The sequence below is a fragment of the Numenius arquata genome, chromosome 1, assembly GCF_964106895.1.
Source record: "Numenius arquata chromosome 1, bNumArq3.hap1.1, whole genome shotgun sequence".
NCBI lineage: Eukaryota > Metazoa > Chordata > Aves > Charadriiformes > Scolopacidae > Numenius > Numenius arquata.
In genome coordinates, this window is record NC_133576.1 from 10,004,082 (window position 1) to 10,024,478 (window position 20,397).

The following is a 20,397-nucleotide window of genomic DNA, read 5'->3' on the forward strand; positions in this document are numbered from 1 at the left end:
AGCCGGATTTGGTTCCCATGCCCCTGCTCCATCCAGTTACGGGATTGGGCTCTGCCGGCTAGGCAGCTGGAATCCCCATCCCATTTGGGGTGGGGGCCAGGGTGCTTACTGGTATTAACCCATGTGGATATAGTAATTCACCTCTAACCTTCATTAATCTTTAGATTTTTGTAGGGTAAAATCAGAATATTTGTTTGGCCAAGCTCGGGAGTTCTGCTGTCATCAGCACCAGGCTTTTTTTTTTTTTTCTAGTAAATTTTGTTTCTCTTTTACTCTTGATCCCAAGAGAACCTGGGGCTCAGTTCAGGAAAATGTCATTCATTGGGTGACTGTCACTGCTGGAATATGTGTCACTGTCTGCTCAGTGATTCTTTCAAACATTTGTAAAAATTAAAACCTCCAAAATTTATACTGCGTACAAGCGTGCTTAGTGCTGGAAAAAAGGGGGCATTTTCCATAGGGGGAGGTGGAACAGAGCTTTTGTTTGGTTGAAGGTAGAATCGGGATGTTGTGGGGAAAGGAGCGAGGAGAGATGGGGGTGCTCCTGTAGCTGCATGGGTGACCAGGGCCTGTTCCTTAGTTTGCCTATAGAAGCTCAGACTTCTTAAGTGCGACTGAGCTCTAACCAGGTCCTAGTCCAGGCCACTTGGGCCATCTTCTTTTTCTCTGAGTAGCAAATGTCCGGGACACTTGGGCCATATCTTTCTCCGAGTAGCAAATGTCCACAGCCTAAGCAGCATCTGTACCTGTAAATTAAGGACTCCCCAGCACGTTCTCTGGGATCTAAGCCAGCTGCCACAGAAAGGTTCAGGTCTGCACTCCGCTGTGGCTTTAGCCAAACTCTCAGGATTCTCCCAGATGGTTCCTGGGTACAGTTCACAGGCTGGGGCTTGGTTTTAACTGGCGAGACGTTAAAAACTATGCTGAGTCCCATTCTAACACCACCAAGAATAGGCTCCAGTGTTAAGGAATGCTCTCTGTCACTCAGAATTGTATAAATAGTGATGGGAAGGGACATGTGGGGGTCTTTAGTCCAAGCTGCTGCTGCAAGGGGTGCTAGTAGCTGCATTAGCTGCTGTGGCTTTGTCCATGCAAGTACTGAAAACCTGCAAGGACAGAGCTCCCCTGCTGTGTATCTGTTTGAATGCTTCTGATGAAAGCAGTCTTAGGTGTTCAACCTGAACCTCCCAAGCTGCGATTTGGGACCATTGCCCCTGGTTTTGTTATTTGCCACTACCATCATCTTCTTGCCACCCCTCCGTGTTTCATTTCTACCAAGTGGTATCCAGGAAGGAGCAGTCGGGCTGCTTGCTGAAGCAGCCCATGTGCCTTACCCTCCAGCTCAGGCTGGATACCACCAAAGACAGATTAGATGGATGACAAAATGGCTGATGATTTGGAGGCATGAGGATGCCATCTCCAAATACCAAAGTTTCAGTGCAAAACCCCACCACCTGAGTTTGTCACAGCTAACTTTTTGTGCTCGCTTACCTGATGACTGCCAGCATTCATGTCATGGCAAGAAACCACCCTAACTGGTCACAGCTTCTGTTCAGGCATCTGAAGGCTGCAGGAATTGATGAAAACTGAGCTACAGCCATTCTTGTAAGTCTTTGCAGGGCTGCAAGTGAAGCCAGGAGTACAGCTGTACTCAAACAGAAATTATAGGGAAAAAAATAAAATGTTGGGACTTGAACATTCAAACAAATACACGTTTATTTACAAACAAAGGAGAAAACACAGCCATCACATCAAATTCCAGTATATTTACAGCATCCAATCAAAAGGATCAAGTAGAAAAGGGATCACAGGGCAGAGGGTTGGTATTAAGGTTGAATTGCAGAGGAGCTGAGCTGAAGTGGGCCAAAAACTCCAGACTTTAAAAAAGATGAGGCTTGGGGGAACACTAACAGGCTAAAGTCTTAGCTCTCAGCAGTGGGCAGCGATGGAGCTCCTGTAAAGAGCTTCCTTAGCTCTTCCTCAAGAAGTCAGCTGGGGCTGGCGTGGCAGAGGTGTGTTTGGGCCTCAGTGCGCAGAGAGCAAGGGAAAGAAAGAAAGGAAGAAGGCTGTGATTTTTTTTTTTCCTGTTAATGAATGACGAGGGGGCAGCAGGAGAGTTCCCTGGCCTGCACAGGCAAGGGACAATGAAGTCGGTCAGCTGAGCTGGAAAGCAGTCTGGTTCGGGGCACTAAAAGGTGGTGCAGAAGAGAAAGGGAAGGCCTGGTTCCAGCCCAAGAGCCAGGAACACGAGACAGGCCAGCCTGGACGTGAGCTCCAGTCCTAGACTCCAGGTTCAAAACCCCCATGGGGCTACCTGCTTATTTTTATGCTTATTTTTTCTTTATTGAGCCTTTCAGCTTCTTCTCTGCTGAGTGCTGCTTCCGCACCTTCTCCTCCTTTTTCCCCAAGTTCTCATAAATGGTTGACTCCTGTTTCTGCCTGTAAGACCAGAGGAAAAAACAAGGGAAAAAGTGAGCAAAAGGGAAAAAGTCAGCCAAGCCAGCAGGGAGACTGTTGCCAGAGGCAGGCATAGCTGGGCCTCTGGTTGAGGTGAGATCTTACTTGGAGGACTTCCGTGAAACCTTGGCGTGCGCATTCCTCACCGCAGGGGGGTAGGCAATGTTCCCATACTCAGACTCATTCGGCTTGCCTTTCTGAGACTGCAGGAGAGAAAAACCAAGCTGAAAAGAAGTGTGGTCTGGGAGAAGCACGAAGAGTTGTGGCTGTTTAGCCATGCTTCGTGCTAGGATCTGGGTGGATCTCGGCGGATTGCTGAAGTCCTTGGGTGGTGTCGCAGAGGTGAGCAGCGGGGATGGAGGTGTAGCCTTGTACAAGGGGTGAACAGTGGGGCAACAGATTTCTAGAGGCACTGGAATGCCTGGGAGTGCCACGTGTCAGCTGAGGAATATTAAACAGATAGCAGCAGCTAGTGGAGGCTGCCAGAGGCTACAAGGAGAGATAAAAGATGCCACTTATCAGCCAGTAGGAGAAAAATCATTTCCACAAGGGCTCGGGAGGCAACTGCAGAACCAGGATGGGAAAGACAAAGAGGAAAGGAGAGGGCAAAGTCTTTGCCTGTCTTAGATTCAGCTTGAAACAAAACAGCACTTGGTGGAGACATGATATAGAACACAGTCGAAATAACTGCATTAAAACTTAACTGCTGTTTAGCAGTTCAGAAGAGGTTGGTACTTGAGCTGCTAATGTTGTCCCCTGAATTTTAAAGGGAGGAATAGGGACTCAAACCTTGGTGCACCATCGTAGTCTATGTAGGTCACAGTGCTAGCTCAGAGCTTGGGAAACAGAGCACTTGAGCTCAGAGCCAGCACCGTGCAGGGTCTAAACTCACAGGACAGGAAAGTAGAGTCCCCTTCCTCACCTGGATAACCTCCAGCTTTTTCTTGGTCGTCTCTATGAACTGGCAAATGGCCATGTAGATGAACTTGTACTGGGCCTCCGTCTGCACCATCCCTGAGCGTTGGGCCCTCACCATCTGGATGGTCTTCTGGATGTCAATGTCACAGTCCAGCCCTAGCAAAGGGCATCAGAAAAGCTTATGGATATGTCCACTGACCTCCCCAGTTCTCCAAAAGCAGTCACACTGGAGATCAATCAAGAACTTTCCACCTCCCTCCACACTCTTTACTCCTGTATGGACCTCTTATCCCTCCTTCCTGCTCAGCATCTTCCAAATCTGGCCCTGGAGAAAGAGCCCAAGCTCAGGGAAGGTTGAAGCCACAGGTAGTGGATATGGTGCAGAGATCCAGCAGCTGCCACGTAGCAAGGACAGCACAACCTTCTCAGGGCCACGGCAGGATCTCTCCCCAGTGATACCTGATAGTTTTCATCCCTTCGCAGCTGGCCTTAAGGGCACAGCCCTACTGGGTAGGCCAATTCACTTCAAGACGCTTTGGGGTCCTCTTACCCTTGGTGGAGATTGTTTCCACTATCATATCAATGACGATGATAGTCCCGGTGCGGCCAATCCCAGCACTGCAAGGAGAGGAGAAGCAGAGGTCAGAGCAATACAGCTCCTGAAACAAAACGCAGCTGCTTCTGGGGAAGGATGCGGCGCTTGTAGCAGCTGTTCAGCAACGCCACACACAAGAGTCGAGGATGCAACAGGCAGCAGAGTTTGGTTTGGGGGCACCAAAGAGGAAAAGGCCAATACTGGGGCTGGCATAAGCTTCACTTCGTAAGAAGTCCCGGGGAAGAGCTGGTGCAGCAGGAGAGACTTTCTACATCTTACTCTTATATAAAGAGTCAGGCTCTCATCTCAGGCTGAGAGAGCTGGGGTTGTTCAGCCTGGAGAAGAGAAGGCTCCGGGGAGACCTCATAGCAGCCTTCCAATATCTGAAGGGAGCCTACAGGAGAGCCGGAGAGGGACTCTTTGTCAGGAAATGTAGTGACAGGACAAGAGGTAATGGTTTTAATTTGGAAGAGGGGAGATTTAGATTAGATATTAGGAAGAAATTCTTTACTGTGAGGGTGGTGAGGCACTGAAACAGGTTGCCCAGGGAACTTGTGGATGCCCCACCCCTGGAAGTGTTCAAGGCCAGGCTGGATGGAGCTTTGAGCAACCTGCTCTAGTGGGAGGTGTCCCTGCCCATGGCAGGGGGGTTGGAACTCGACGATCTTTAAGGTCCCTTCCAACCCAAACCATTCTATGATTCTATGCTAAAGTATGGAGAACGCTCCAAAACCCAGCCTCCGTACCAACCTGCAATGCACCAGAATAGGCCCTGCATTTGGGATGCTCTCCTGCTTCTGGTTTATTTGGTCGAGGAAGCTGAGCACTCCTCCTGGCTCGCTGGGTACGCCGTGGTCAGGCCAGCTCAGGTACTGGTAGTGCCAGATCTCACGCACAGCCTTACTCTGATAATAACAAAACACCCTGCTGGTAAAACAGCAACCCAGTCCTGCCCCTTGGCCTCTGTCCCAGGGGGAGGTGGGTCTGAAGCCAGAGGGAATCTCTGTCTCCCATGCACTTCTTGGTGATTCCAACAGCGCGATTCCAGCCCAAACCAGGTGGGAACAGCAACCCCAAGAATGACACAACAGCAGCATCGCCACGGCACCCAGCCGTTCCCAGCCTTAGACATACAGTGACCGTTAGACCCATGAGCCCCATGACGGCCCTCGACCAGGCACACTCACGTTATCCACCGGACACACATGGAGGTGCCGCAGTTTGTACTCCAACGCATCATGCTCCCCAGCGTTCTCCACAAGGTAGGGACCATATTCCTTCGTGCTGCCCACCTCTGGCCAGTAAGGCACACATTTGTTCTGCGTGGGCAGAGGGGTCAGGATGAGGATGGGCAGAGGGCAGGAAAGAGAGAGAGCAGAGCAGTGGTCGGACGGGAGAAGAGGGTAGCTCCAAGACACCTACAAACTGCTACTTACCCGCCCTTTTTCGACCTCCCGTGTGGTCATCACAATAATGCGCGTGTTCTCCTGCCACACCATTTGCCAGAAGTCATTGACCGTAGCATCCAGGCAACCCTGGCTAGCGATGTAGGTCTTGGTGCACTCGTCTGGGCTGATCAGGTTGTTCTGAGTGTGGACAGGGGGAGATGAGGATCAGGAGGGCTGCAGGAGCCAGCAGGCCCTCCCCCATTTTGGGCATAAAGCCATCTTTCAAGAGTCTCACCTTGACGTAGTTGGCATTGATATAGTCAGATCCAGGGATATTTGGGTCCCTTCCTTGGAGGACGACTCTGGAGTGATCAACTGGGGATGCAGTGAAAGAATAAACCGAACAGTGAGATACTCTGTGCCCAGCCACATGAAGCTCCTTCACTGCCCCACACCACCTCATTCGTGTAACCCAAGTGCACACAGCATGACCCATATTTTCACCCCTCCTTCCCTGGAGTCAGACCAATCTCATCCCATCCTTCCATCTCTCTATCCCTACAATGGGCCATGATGAGTTTGATACATCCCTCCCTCCTTTCTTCGGGGACATGAAAAGTCTGTGACCTCTCTCATCAGCTCTCAAATCCTCGATGCCGCACACCTCGTAACCCACTCAGGAGGATAGAGCGGGCTGAGGCAGGGCCAGGGATGGAGGATCTCCATCTTCTGTCTGTGTCTCTTTGGGTTCTTTTATAGTGGAGAAGAAAGACTCACAGGGCAAGATGTTCTTGTATCGGTTCTTGCTCTTGTTTTCAGGTCTCTGTCCCTCATGACGGTCAAACAGGTGCTTGGCTTCCTGTTTTTGCAGACTCTGAGAGCAGAAGAGAGAATACTCATGGCAAGACCACAATGAATGACAGGGGAGGTGGGCACTCAGAGGAACAGTGGTGACTCTGGGGACACATGGGCATGCTTGTTGGGGAGCAGAGAATTGAAAAGCAAACCTAGACTTGAAAAGTTTAAGTTTCATGCCCTTACTGCCTTGGTGACTTGTTCTCCCAAACATGAAAAAGCACATTTCTACCTTACTGGATTCACTTAAAGATGACACTCACTCCCCAGAGGAACAGATTCCAAACAGAGACCTCTTTCAGAGATAAATTGACAAGAATTTACAAGACACCCGAGAAGTTTGTGTCCAGGAAGAAATCAAGGATGGAGAATGAGGTGGTGGCACAGGGACTTCCCAAAAAGCCAGAATAATGTCCCCCAGCAGTTTCTTACATCAAATTCCTCCCAGAATCCAGCCTTGGATGTCTCCTCAGATAGACTCTTCTTGTTCAGTTCCTGCACTCTGTTCTCAATGTCAGCAGCATTCACCCTCGTAGCGTAGTAGGGCTGGGGATGAGAAAACACAATGGGTTGGCATGAGCAAGAGACACTGCTGGAGAGCAAAGTGTCCTCTGTGTGGCGTGGAGAAAAGGAGGAGAGGGACACAAAGCAGAAACAAAGACCAAGCGGGTCCCTCCAAAGGATCCCTAAGAAACAGAGGAAGCGGGATTTACCTGCTTCAGGTACACAAAGGAGCCAGACATCTCCTCAATTCCAGTCTTCTTGAAGTGCTCCACCAGATCTGCCAAGCTGTCAAACATTTCAGCACCTCCAACTGTGTAGCGTCCATTCTAAATGGAGGAAGAACGTGCAACGTCCCACTCATAACATTCCTATAGACCAAGCTGATAACACTCAGGAAAAAGGGCTGCAAAGCCATAAGCACCACCCTGTGCTATCTAGAAGAGCATTTCCTCTGGCAGGGAGGTCAAATGGTACTTTGCCCTGAGAACACTAAGTTTATAGTGTGGTGAACTGACCCCCGTTCTCTGTGGATGGAGGCCCACAGAAGGTACATTGCCCTCAGCTCTCATTTAAGGTCAGTTGCTTGCTGTCCCTGAAATCTCCCTCCACTGTGCATCATCCCACATGAAAGAAATAGGAGAACTTGCGACAGCCAGGTTGGTAACGTCTTTCAGACTAAGTGTGGAGGCCTTGTGGATGCCCTTCCTCCTCCTCCTCCAAGAACTTTTAACTCTTTTGATAAACTCTTAATTAGATTGTGAATCCTCCTCTCTCTTTCACCACAAACTCCCTGTACTGGAGTGCTCGGTCACACTGAGCCCCACTTCCTCCCTTGTCTGAGCACCCAGCACTGCCCACGGTTACCCAGGCTGGGGCGAGGACATAAGGAACCAGCAAGGTGACAGCACTATGATCCAAATTCAGAAACACTGCTGGTGGTGTTCAAGCTGACAGGGCCTGTGCTTTTGAGGATATCAGCAGCAGAGATCAACAGAGACCTCTTCCTCTCCCTTTCCTTTTGCTCTCCCAACTGCTCACCTCACACATGATCTTGATGTGCGTGACTTTGAGCCGGGCGCCAGAGGCACTGGTTGCCCCAGCTGGTGGAGCATCTGACCCAGGTTTAAGCTGGTCAGTGAGGACGGACAAGACAAAATCCCCAGGTTTGCTGAGGCTCTCCCGCACCAAGAAAGTCCAAGGGGTGGCTTTGTCCTGGAGAAGTGACTCAGCTGCAGAGCCTGACAGATGCCCATGGTACCACCTAGGAAAAAACAAGAGAGGGTCAGAAGAGAGGTGGAGATGCATATAAGTGGATGCCCTTTAGCTGATGAGTGAGGGTGGAAGAAAGGAAGGGGGAGATAAATGGGAGGGAAAAAGAGAGGGAAGAAAACCTAGGGAGGAGCAAGTTCTCGGGAAAAGCAGACAAGACAGAAAGAAGTAGAGAGCTGGCAAAAAAAAGGAAAGGGAGAGGGATGAGGTGAGGGTAGAAAGGACCCGGGGAGCGGAATGCTGGTACCAGAGGACACAGTGGGAAAGCACCAAGTGTGATCCAGTTGTGTGATACACACAAGCACAGGTAAGCAATGCCTGCTGGTTTGAAGACCAGCTAGGGGAGAGTAGTCCATGGGTTTCATCACCTCCCAACATTGTTGGGATTCTAGCCTTACTGCTGCAGGGTGCTTTGGAAACTCAAACACTAGGGAAACAAAAATAAACCTCCAGTGAGCCAGAAACTCTCCCATGGGATTTAGCAGCACCCAGCTGGCTGCACTGAGATCAGATCCCTTAAAGAAACATCCCAGTGACCCCTCTTTCTCAGTCACCTCTTCAGTCAAAGGATAATTCCCACTCTCTGGGCCCATCACGCTGCAGCAATCAGCCTAGCCCTGGGAGTGAACACCAGGAGCCACCTGCAGCCCATATTCTGCTCCCGGTATTTATCACTGTTGTTGATCCATGTCCACGTTCCTGTCCTCGATGCAAACACCCAGTCAGCAGCTCCTTCCCTCCTCTCAGCACAAAGTGAGGAGCATCCCCATTTGACCGAGGTGCTCCCTGCTTTGCTGCAGGACTGGGCCCAGGGCACAGAGGAACACAAGCAAATGGCACAGCTGCTGCCAAACCCCTTCCCACCTATAAAGGTCTCGGGAGGGTGAAAGGGGTTATGCCTGCCTGGTGGGATCTCACTGCACCATGCAGTGTGAGTGCAAGCGATGGTCACCAAAAGCAGGCTAGGAGATGAGACAATCCTGGCCTCTCCTCCTTCTGCAGGGCTCGGGCCCTGCAGAAATTCTGGATGTGACCCAGGTTGTCTCTTGTGAAGATCCTCTAGTTCCTCATTGCTGTCCCATGCCCCACAGTCCAGAAGGTCCTGGGGGCGCTGCTGAGCTGCCAAGTAGAGATGCAAAAGGCCATGCTCATTGCAGCCCTGTCCTGCCTCCACAGAACTCCCTTGGAAGCTGGAGCTAGAGAGGCAAATTGTAGAAAGCTGAAATCTGGGAGATGCTCTGCTTCCACGGAGCTGCCTCAGCAGCTGGAAACACAGGCATTTTGGCCATCTCCCCTGGTGAACGGCATTTCAAAAGCAGGTAGCTGTTGCATCAGACTGACTTGCAACACCCCTCCCTGCTCCCACTCACGTCAGGTACCGCAACAAGGACCAGCCAGGCTCCATATGCCACTGCATGCATTGCTGTCAAGGCCAGGCTGAGGCTCAGTAGATGAGCCAGCGTGGTTAGAGCTATGGGAGCAGGTTTGCTGCCCATGGAGCAGCTAACGGTGGAAGCCTGGGGTGGTACTGGTGTCTATGGTGAACTTCACATCATTAGGGCTACCTGTTCCCAAGAACTGAAATGGAGTTCATATAATCATAGAATGGTTCGGGTTGGAAGGGACCTTAAAGACCATTTAGTTCCAACACCCCCCTTGCCATGGGCAGGGACACCTCCCACTAGAGCAGGTTGCTCAAAGGCCCATCCAGCCTGGCCTTGAACACTTCCAGGGATGGGGCATCCACAAGTTCCCTGGGCAACCTGTTTCAGTGCCTCACCACCCTCACAGTAAAGAATTTCTTCCTAATATCTAATCTAAATCTACCCTCTTCCAATTTAAAACCATTAACGCTCGCGTCCTATTACTACACTCCCTGACAAAGAGTCCCTCCCCACCTCTCCTGTAGGCCCCCTTTAGGTACTGGAAGGCCGCTATAAGGTCTTCCCGGAGCCTTCTCTTCTCCAGGCTGAACAACCCCAATTCTCTCTGCCTGTCTTCATAGCAGAGGTGCTCCAGCCCTCTGATCATCTTCATGAGCCTCTGCTGGACCTATTCCAACAGGTCCATGTCCCTCCTGTGCTCAGGACTCCAAAGCTGGACACAATACTCCAGGTGGGGTCTCACGAGCGCAGAGTAGAGGGGCAGAATCACTTCCCTTGACCTGCTGGTCACGCATCTTTTGATGCAGCCCAGGATGCGGTTGGCTTCCTGGGCTGCCAGTGCACATTGCGGGCTCATGTTGAGCTTCTCGTCCACCAACATCCCCAAGTCCTTCTCCTCAGGTCTCATTTCAGGAGGCCATGCCCCAGTCAGAGAAGCATTCATGCACTCCTGCATATGGCCAGAGCAATACATTCCTCTATACAACATCCAGGAACCATTTTGACAGCAAGATGTGGCAGATAGTTTCATGCCTTGGCAAGTAACTTCTGTTGATCCTCACCTCACGCAGTGCAAGAAGTAGCCAGTGACTTTCACTGCATGGCAGTGATTAATTTCTGAACCTCCCTCCAAAGAAGCTGGTGACCATGTGCTGGTGCTCAGATGCCCCCCGGGGAATGGTTGACCCCTCCTGCTCATCAAAGAGGTCTCAGGGCCTCCCCTCTGCAGGTAGGATGGGGTTAATGGCTCCCGTCCCTCCCTCCCTTCCCCCAGTAGAGCCCAGCTCTTCAAAGCCACGTGATGGAAAATCACTTGGGGAGAGAGTGCGAGGAGCTTTCGTAAGAGCCTGGGGGGAGGCAGAAGTTTCCAACCGCAGGGAGGAAGAGAGGAAACTGCAGGGCCACAACCCAACGGCCTAGAGCGGAGAGGACAACCAGCAGGCAGGCCGGGGCCCCTCTGCAGCCTGACCCCAGAGCAAGCAGGAATGTACCCAGAAGCTTCCCCCCAGGCCATCTTTGCTCCCTGTCTGCAGGAGGGAAAGGAGGACCTTCTTGCCCCAGATCAGGGCACGGCTGCTCCCTGAGCTGCATCAAAGCACCTGACAGCACAACACAAGGGCAAAACCACCTGATTTGATTTAGGAACTTGGTTGTCAGAGACATATGCAAAGTGGGGACAGGAAGGAGACTAAGCAGGCTAGGAATAGCAGGGGAACATGGTCCTGCTCTCAGCTGCGCAAGTCGCCCAGGCCTGGAATAACCAAGGAGGTTTGGGGCAATGCTGAGGGATTCCACATAACACACCACTCTGCGAATCGCTGCAGACCCATAATTAACACCACAACCTTTGCTTGTAGGAACAGTATATAAATAGCAAGGGCAACAGGAAACCACAAGTAAAAATAGAGCCCTATTTGGTCTGCTGTGATGGGTTAAGGTATGTCCAGCTACTTCTGGGGATGCTGCCCCATGGAAGCACAGGAGGACACAGGAGACAGGAGACACTTTTTTGCAGGGTTTGCCCTGGGGATGCAGGCAGGGCACAAAGGTGGCCATGAAACACAGAGGAGGTCTCATCACAGACACAGCAGCTGCTTTGCTTTCTCCGTACCTCTCTGTAGTGGGGTCAGAACAGTTGAGCGGGTATCGCAAGTCAATGATGGTTCCATCTTTGTCCTGCAGTGAGCCCTGTTGCTGCGTGTAGTACTCCACCAGTTCTGACAAGGTGGCAAACTTCTCACCTCCATACAGGTCATAGAAATCCCCAGTATTCTGGATGCGGATGTGGGTTACCTGGTCACCAACCCTGTGGGATGATGCACAGTGAGACAGTTGGAAAAGAGGCAGAAACTGTTCTGCATTACCTCCTGCCATGGAACCAGAGCAAACCATCCCAGTGAAAGGAGATGACTGGAAAGAGAAGATCCTGGGGCGCCTTGAGGGAGGGTCTAGAAGATGCTGGGAAGCTCAGGTCCTTTCGCAGCTTGGAAAGAACTTAAAGGAATAAGGACAGGGTGAAGAAGATGCCACAGGACATGTAAGGATCTAAACATTCTGCGTATGTAACCCTGGAAAGACAGAAGTTGGGGTCCAAGTTACTTACCGAACTGAAAGAGAAAAATCCCCCTGATTCTTCCGACTGGGTCTGGCCAGAAAGCTCCCATGGACACCTCGTCCCTTCAGCAGGGCTTCAGCTTCCAGCCCGCTCAGGTCACGGTGAAACCACCTAGGAGAGGAGATAAAAACAAGACCAAGTGAATAAAATAGGCCAGACACTATTGTGGAAACTTGTACAGTGAAGAACTGTCCCCCCCCAACATCCCTAGAGATGCCCAGCCAGCAGATGACAGCCAGCAGCAGCATCCCTTCCTCCTGGATACGTCCCCCAGCCTATGAAACATCTCCACTGAGATACATCTTCCAGGGTGATCCCTCCCTCTGATCTGCCCTACTTTCCTGGCCCCCCTCCCTATATACACGCACTTCTCAGCTCCTCTTACCTCACCATTGTGGAGGGCGAAAGAAGAGTGGGCCAAGTGGCTACCACCAGAGCAACTCGAGAAACACAGAGGAAAAATCAGTTCGTGCTGGCGAGAAAAGGGAAGTCGGAGGTCCGTGCTGGAGCACCCAACGCCAAGCTGGTCCTGAGCCTCTTGGGAGCTGGCCATGTATCTCTCCAGGCGTCTACCGTCAGTCCATGCAGGCCCCCTCCATCCACCTGTTTCTGGATACAGGTCTTGATCTCTGGTCCCCCGTGCAGCGCTGTGGGCACAGGCAGGCGCAAGCCCCTGCGCAGCTGGGCACGCGCGGCGCCGGGAACAGGAAGCGCTCTGAGCCATCGGCTCCCCAGCCCCAAGCTGCTTTGCACACACTTCTGCTTCTCCTTTTGTCTCTTTCTTCCCCATCCCCCCTGTTACTCTGGGGTCCCTGTCTTTTTTTTTTTTTTTTTTCCCCTTCTTTTTTCCACACCAGGGTTGACTACGAGTGCATCTTGGGTCCCGGCCGTGCTCACAAAACTCGGTTCTTCATGTTCTCCCTTCCTCTCCTTCCCCAAAAGGCCAGTGAGAGTCACGAGTGCTCCCCATTCCCAAGCCCTTGCTGTGGTGCCGAGGGGACCGCAGCTGCCTGGGGTCACCCCCGCACACGGGCAAGGCTGAAGCAGGCAGCACAGGCTCACACGCATGGAGCAACGAAGCACCCTACGATGGGTTATGGCTTGGCTCTGCTGGGCTGCCCTCAGCTACCCGGCTGAGACCTCCGTGCTCCAGCTCTGCTGGTGAACCCTCCGGGCAGGTAAATATCCTACCTGTGCTCCGTAGAGCCACGGGGGGAAACCTGTGCAAACCCAGAGCTGCAGGCTTCAAGGTCCAGGCACTCTAAGCACAGCTCTGCCTTCCTGGAGAGAGCCTGCCCGTGGATGAGACTGCCTCGAGCAGCGGTAGGTGGCTGGGAAGGGCCAGGGTGGGAGGCCCTTTTGTGCTGAAGCTGCCCAGAAAAGCAGCCAGAGAGCAGGGCAAACAGTGGGCCCACGCAGCACCAAGGGAGCTTAGCCTAGGACCTTCAAGATCCCAGTACAGCACACTGATGAGGCCAAAGCTGTCAACCTGGACAACCAGACACAAAGGAAGAAAACTAACCATTTCCAGTTACCTAGCCGTTTCCAGCTACGGCCCACGACTGCCCTTTCCCATAGCACTGGTTTCAAGTTCTGCAGGTCTCATGAAGCTAAGCACTGGCCATCCAGCTGGCAAAGGAGCCAGACTCTTCCCTAGGGCCATCTCAGCTACCCTGTGTGGTGGTGGTGGTGGGCGGCAGGAACGGCAAGAGACTTGCTCATTTCATGTATCAGCAGCTGCAGACTTCCCTGCTCACCACCAGACTGGGAAATCCTGCAAAAAGCTGAACAGGTTGCTAGCAAAGATCGAGACAAAACTGCTGGCCAAGACAGAAACTAACAAGAAAGGGAAGTAGAGGGGAGACAAGCGGGAAGCTAAACTTCATTGCTAGAAAGGCAGCCTAGGCAGCTACAACAGCTTCATTTGAAAGACTTCTAACTCCACACGCATGATGAGCTGGGATGTGGTGAGCTGCAGGCATCCAGCTGTACTAACTTTAAAATTATATTTAAAAAAAGAAAGACTTTAAAGGCACAGAGACCTGCAGCTCATGGCAACAACTTCTACACAAAACTGTAGAAGTTGCAGCTAAAAGACTGTACCTAAAAAAAGGTACCTAAATCAGAGCCAGTCTAGCACTGGCACAGGAAAGAAATATTTCTAGGAGAGAAGTGACAGGAACTTCTGTGCAGAAGTCCCAAAAGAGGACTCCTGATATCAAAAGAATATGAGATTACGTAGGGTTGATATGAAGCCACGGCAGACAAAAATAAAACCTGGGCATCCCTACACCTTATGAACTGGCTGAAGCAGCAAATCTGTCTGAGGAAAAACAACATTAGAAGGACACTGGGGAACAGGGAAAAAACCAAGGTAGGAAATAGTCCAGATCAGAATAGAAAGGGTGAGTTAGCACTGAACTCATGCAATCCCGTATCCTCCAGCAGGACAAACCACGGGGTGCAGTGTAACCCACACGTCAGTGTTTGTGTGGATACAAATCCCAAATCACATAATTTACAGAATGAATTTATACTTGTGGTTGCTTTCAGCTCAGGAAAAGGACTGGATGCATACAGCTGCCTTGGCGTTGTTTGATCTGGGCCACCTAATTAAAAACTACCAGTGAGGAGCTCCTGCTGGCAAGGGAGGGAAATACCACAGTAGAGAAGGAATTGGTTGGTATCTTTGAGGTTGCTCTCCCAAATGGCTGCAGCGTGCAACAGCAGACTGTAATTGAGTTGCTAAAATACTTTCTTAATGTAATTAACAGGTCAAGAGATTTCAGCAAAGAGACTACTCTTATGCTGTTGTTTGGCTTTCAGTACAACACAGATGGCAAGAACCTCATGTTGTAAATCCTTTGTGGAGCCAAGCCACAGCTAGCACAGAACAAATTTAGAGGCGAAGATAAATGAAATAGCTAATTAAAAGGCACCCACATCTGGACTATGGTAAAAGAGACCGCGAGAACCTGGACAGAATCCAGCATAAGGCCACTAAGGTGGTGAAGAGCCTGGAGCACGGCAGAGACGGAGGAAGCTGGGTTTGTCCAGCTCGGAGAAAAGACGCTTAAGGAGGGATTTAACAGCTGTCTGAGACTACCTAGAAGGGGACTGGGGGTTTTAGAGCCACATTCTTCTTTGTGGGACAGAGCAAATGGACAAGAGGCAACAGGCATAACTTGCAGCAAGGGAAATTCTGATTAGGTATCAGGAAAAACTGCATGCTCACTCCCCCCCAAGGGCAGTACAGCAATTGCCAGAGGCACCCAAGCAGGCTGAAGATTCTCTAGACGTTCAGGGCTCAGGTGAACAAGGCCCAGAGCAACCTGACCTAGCTTTGGAGTTAGCTCTGTTGTGAGCAGGCGGTTGGACTAGGTGATCCAGAGGTCAAAAGGGTTGTCGAAGGAAGAGTGGAGGAACAGGCTCTGTATAGAGTTTCTTTTCCCCCTGTATTCCCTAAGCCTCTCTTTGCAGCTTCTTGTAGAGTCAACCGCCAAATCCGTAATAAATGTAGCATCACTGCGCAGCTACAGAAACACCCCCTCCTTTGGCTTGCTTATAACCTGCACTCTGCCCATTTTTATTAACATCTGATTGCTGTAAAGACTGGAAAAATCTACAACTGATTCCTGTTCACCCCCTCCAAGATGGACCTGTAACATCCATACCCTTCCTCAGCTCTTTGCCAGGCTGACGACTCCAACCCTATTTAGCTATTCCTAGTACAGAGCTTTTCTACACCTCTGATCAACTTTGCTGTCCCTCTCTGAGATGTTTCCAACTCTATTGTATTGTTTTGGAGACGAAGGTGAAGGGTGGCACAGAACTGCAGTGTTTAAGATGCTGGTGAGACATGGACATATATAAATATAGAGAGATACAGTGATGATTTCTGCTATTTGTTCACCACAGCCAAGCATTAAGCTCACAATTGCATGAACTTTATATGATCACAGTCTTACTTCAGAGAGGCTACGATTAGTTCACAGTTCATTGTTTTACATGTAAATTTTGAATTATTCTTCTCCATGAACATTGTTTTCCATATGCCTATAGTTATTTTTCATCTGCTGTTCTATTGCCCACTCATTCATTATCTTAAGGTCCTTCTGCAATTATTCACAGTCAGCTCCCACCCTATTATCCTGAATAACTTTCTACCATCAGCCAATTTTCTCACCCCACCATACAAGCTCTATTTCTAGGCCATTTGGGAATATACTGAACAGCGTATATTTTAGGTTCGGCCCCTGTGATCTCATCAATGATGACTGCCTTTTGCTTCTTTACCCAAGAAAACATCATCTGCTTTCTTATGCCATGACTTTAGCTTTATTTAAAGACTTTGATGAGAAAATCTTGTCAAATCTTTTGTTTTTTGGAAATCCAAGGAAGCTGTATCAGCCAGGCCTCCCTGCTTGCTAAGTCCCTCAAAAAACCCCTTGTTTTTACAAGACCGGATTTGCCTTTACAAAAGCAAATGCTGAGTCTTTAATATCTCACTCATTGTTTTCTCTGTTATACTGCCCACCCTCTTGCCCAGATATCAACTTATTTTTCTGTGCTTCCCTCACATTCAGGCGATCTCAAGAAGAGAATCTGCATCGCATTTGTCACTTCTAATTCTCAGCAGTGAGATGACTTTAGACAAGAGGCTTTGCCGTTCTGCACCGAACTGCATTGTGGTTCAGTTGCTAGTGCAGAGTGAAGGCCACCTGGGCTTGCTGGGGAATGGGCAGATGGACCATCTTCCTAGGACTTGCCCAAGCCAGATGCTCTCTGTCGAGCCATGGGACCCCAGGACAGTGCTGGACCATCGTGGTTGCCCAGATCCTTACCACAGGGTAATGCTAGTGCAAATCCCATTTCCTTACACCACACCACTGCAGTCCCCCCAGAGCTAAGCACCTGTTTGGACTGAGCATGAAGATTTTGTGTCCTACTGTTCCACAAAGGGCTATAAAGGCTGTAGCAAATCAAGAAATAATGAGGATTAAATTCAGCCACCTGATGACCTCTCTCTCTGTACAAAAACATTCAGAGATGCAGCTGCAGGGCTGACAGCGTAATTGTGCTGGACCAGGCATCACACATCCTGCTTGCTCTTTATGGAAGTAAGAAGGAACAATGGTAACAACAATAACAATCTAAACCACCATGAACTCCAGCCCTCCAGCTATCCCATACCTCTTACTAGAAGGTGAGATTTTTTTCCCTTCTGTGCCCGATTCCTACTGCCAGTGTTTTTATTTCTCTCACCAACAACTCTTGTTTTCTTCCCCTAACTGGCATTCACAGCACTCACCCACAGGATGGCATCAGGATCTTGACTCTCAGATCCCCACCGATCAGGGACTGGCAGCAGCTGGTGGAGGAAGTACCACAGCCCTTAACCAGGAGGTCCTACTAAAGAAAATAAAACAACACTGAAATTATCCAGACAGTATCTTGAGACGGATTTGGGAGAGAGATCGAAGACCTTGACAGAGGTGGGCTGGCACCGTCCTGACAGGGCTGGATGCTGGTGGCGTTGAGCACCACAGCTCTGGAGGAGCAGCTGGCAGCGCTTGGGGCTGCGGCACCTCCTGTGACTCACCTGTGTCCGACCCGCACGGGCACAGTCCCAAACTCTGTCCTCTTCCTCGGTGGACTAAGAAGGAGGTAGCTCCAGGCCAGGCAAACCGCCGGCCTCAAGCAGAGGGCTTAATTCTCACCATTTGCAAAGCACTTCCTGGGCTGTAGTTAATGAATAATTAGAGGGGTGGGGGGAAGGCCAAGGCCAAGCCAGCAGAGGTGAATGGAGACGGAAGGGACTGACTGCTCTTCCTGCCTCCTATCCACTAAGCTCACGCCCTCGCTGGCTACATTCCTGCCTGGTTTGTAACCCAAAGGCACAGAAGGCGAAACCGGACGCATGCCTATCGCACCTGGCTCACAGCTCCCCGTGCTCCCTCGCCCGGCTTCTTCACTCCCACCCTGGTGCCCATCGCCCTCCCCAAAGACCTCACTTCCAAGGGCAACAGGCACGCCGGCCAGGAGGCTGCAAGCAGACATAGCTGAGGCCCCTTCGACTGAATCAAGCCAAGAGACACAAAACCTCACACGGGAGCAAGGCTGCTCCGCTGGGTTTGTCTCTCTCCAGCCAGTCCCAGAAGACACAAGGTATAGTTTTACATTATGTTCTTCTCACCTAGGCTGCACCCAAGTGGGGCAAGCCCAGCCCTCCCACACCGCGCCGCCTCCCTGCTGCGCCTCTCTGCCGCCTTTTTCATCAGGGCTGACGTGTCTGGTGGCACATTCAGCCCAAAACCAATGTGGCCACAGGCAGCGGTGGCAGGAGCGTTAGCTGAACCCACCCTGATGGGGGGACAGATCTACGGCGCTTGCTGAACAGCACTAGCTGCTGTTTAGGGACTTAGTATGTCTCAAATAGCATATTACCTAGTATGTTTCAAATAGCACTCTTGTAAATGCTTGCTTTTAGGGCTAAGGACCTCTGAAATGCTAAAAAAAAAAAAAAAGCAAGTCACTGATATCCAAAGTCCTAGGGCTTCACACCAAGGCTTGTATAAGCAATTACCTTTTTTGCAGAACTTGGTACGTGCTGGGCCCCTCAAAACACTAGCACAGGTTTCACCAGGCGTGAGGGCAGGCGCTGCTGTAACCATGAAAACTGCTATAATTGAGAAGCATCTGTGCACCAGGAGCAGCGCTGAGCTCACGCTCATCCATAAAACAAGGGCATTTTCAAGACATTTTTTATTCAGGAGCAGACACACACAAGCATGCACAAAACTGTCCATTCTCTTCAGGGCAGCCTCCCCCTTCTCCAAGCGCCCCCACTCCCAGGGCTGACGGGAGGGCAGCCCCGGCCCGGGGGTGGGGGGGTCACCGCCACCCGGCGGCGGGGCAGGGGAGGCCCGCGGGCCTCAGGAGGTTGCCACCCCGGCGGTCCCGGCTCCGTGCGGCGGCAGCGTCATGGGCGGCAGGAACATGGCCTTCAGCTTGCCCGACATGCTGGCGATCTCCGGGTCCTGCGACTCGTAGGACTTGATCAACCGGGCGAACTTCAGGACCCCTGCAAGACACCGGCTGGGAAGGGGGTGAACCCGCCCGCCTCCCCCCTTCGGCGGACCCGCAGCTCCCCGTCCGGCGACGGGGGTAGGAGGGGAAGGACAACCCACCTTCGCCGTCGTTGCTGAAGCCGTAGGCCTTGATCACGTCCTGCTGGATCTGGGTGGCCACAGGCAGGAGGAACTGCAGCATCTTGCCCATGTCGTTGCAGGCGTTGTCCCGCGCCTCCTCCATGCGCTGCGCGTTCTCGGGCGCCCCGAAGGCCTTGATCACCTCCGCCAGCACCGCTGTCGAGAGACAAGCACACAGCTGACAGCTCGCCCGGCCGCCGGGACCGCCATATCGCCACTGGGCCACTCTCTGCACCCACCCTTCGCCTGCTCCGCGCTCAGTGCCGCCGCCGGCGTCTGGGCGGACGCCGCCATCGCGCCCGGCGGGGCGGCAGAGCCTCCGTCACCCTCACAACCACCTCACACAGGCGCGCACGCGCGCTCCCGCCCCTCCCTGCCATTACACCGGTGGGTGAGGCTTCCCGCGCGGCGGGAAACCTGCTGGACAAATACTAAAAGAGCTGAAATCACTACCGTTTCTGTGCCCCGCGCCGGGCCCCCCTCGGGCCGACACCTCCCTAGGTGAGGGCGAGGAAATTTTTTCTCTCCCCAGCGGCCTCTCTCCCGGGCCGCCCCCATGTCCCCCGCCGCTTCTCGCCGTCCAGCACCGTCCCGCCCCGCCAGCGGCGGCACAAACCGCCAAAGCCTGGCCCCGCCGCGCCGCTCGGGCGGTATGCAGATCAACCGCTTCCCATTGGTGCCGCCGCGACCGCGCCCCGCCCCGCGGTGGGGGGGGGAGGCTCTCCCTTGCCGCCGCCGGCGGGGAGCGGCCGCGCAACCGGGGCACTGCGAGCCTGCCGCCGCGGGAAGTGCCCGCCGGTAGGGCCCCGGCAGGCTTTCTCTCCCCCCCCCCGCCGGTAGGGCCTGCTCACCGGCTCCTCCGCCGCGTTTCCTGGGGCGGCGGCCGCTCGCAGCGCCACCACGGCGGGCACCGGCTCGTCAGCCCCGGTTTTCACCCCTCCTTGTCCCTCGCCGCTGCCCAACACGGCCAGGTCCCTTCCCGGCCTCCCCCTCCCCCCCCACCGGTAAAAATAAATGAACACAACGGAATCACTTTCTGGAAGGGTTTTTTTTTTCTTTTTGGTTGGTTGGTTGGTTTTGTTGTGGGTTTTTTTTTTTTTTTTCCTCTTTTTTAAGAGCTTCATATATATATTTATATATATAAATTATTAGAATGTGTGTTGGGGGGGTTGGGAGTGAGCGCGTGGAGAAACTTCGGTTT

At 52.0% G+C, this 20,397-nt stretch overlaps 2 protein-coding genes and 1 non-coding gene across 4 annotated transcripts; all 3 read right to left on the reverse strand.

Annotated features, from left to right (window-relative positions):
- Positions 1-1,702: 1,702 nt before the first annotated feature.
- On the reverse strand, positions 1,703-17,382 carry PTPN6 (protein tyrosine phosphatase non-receptor type 6). 2 transcript variants are annotated; one of them, XM_074160851.1, is made up of 15 exons: positions 17,297-17,382; positions 11,974-12,096; positions 11,482-11,676; positions 7,756-7,978; positions 6,927-7,043; positions 6,646-6,759; positions 6,136-6,232; positions 5,654-5,733; positions 5,407-5,556; positions 5,158-5,289; positions 4,721-4,875; positions 3,926-3,993; positions 3,380-3,531; positions 2,563-2,660; positions 1,703-2,439 (listed from the first exon to the last, which is right to left on the reverse strand). In XM_074160851.1, exons 1-15 carry the CDS (start codon positions 17,308-17,310, stop codon positions 2,331-2,333), a joined length of 1,827 nt encoding a protein of 608 aa, XP_074016952.1. In that variant the 5' UTR covers positions 17,311-17,382; the 3' UTR covers positions 1,703-2,330. The 2 variants fall into 2 exon arrangements, with proteins under 2 accessions (XP_074016952.1, XP_074016867.1); XM_074160766.1 differs by lacking the exon at positions 17,297-17,382 and having other exon boundaries at positions 11,974-12,315.
- Positions 17,383-18,732: 1,350 nt separating this feature from the next.
- On the reverse strand, positions 18,733-19,545 carry C1H12orf57 (chromosome 1 C12orf57 homolog). Its single transcript, XM_074155559.1, has 3 exons — positions 19,436-19,545; positions 19,176-19,352; positions 18,733-19,069 (listed from the first exon to the last, which is right to left on the reverse strand). Exons 1-3 carry the CDS (start codon positions 19,488-19,490, stop codon positions 18,921-18,923), a joined length of 381 nt encoding a protein of 126 aa, XP_074011660.1. The 5' UTR covers positions 19,491-19,545; the 3' UTR covers positions 18,733-18,920.
- A 43-nt stretch (positions 19,546-19,588) lies between these two features.
- Positions 19,589-19,648, reverse strand: LOC141473536 (U7 small nuclear RNA). The gene has a single exon (XR_012463573.1). It is a non-coding gene; the product is annotated as a U7 small nuclear RNA (small nuclear RNA).
- Between the last annotated feature and the right edge of the window lie 749 nt (positions 19,649-20,397).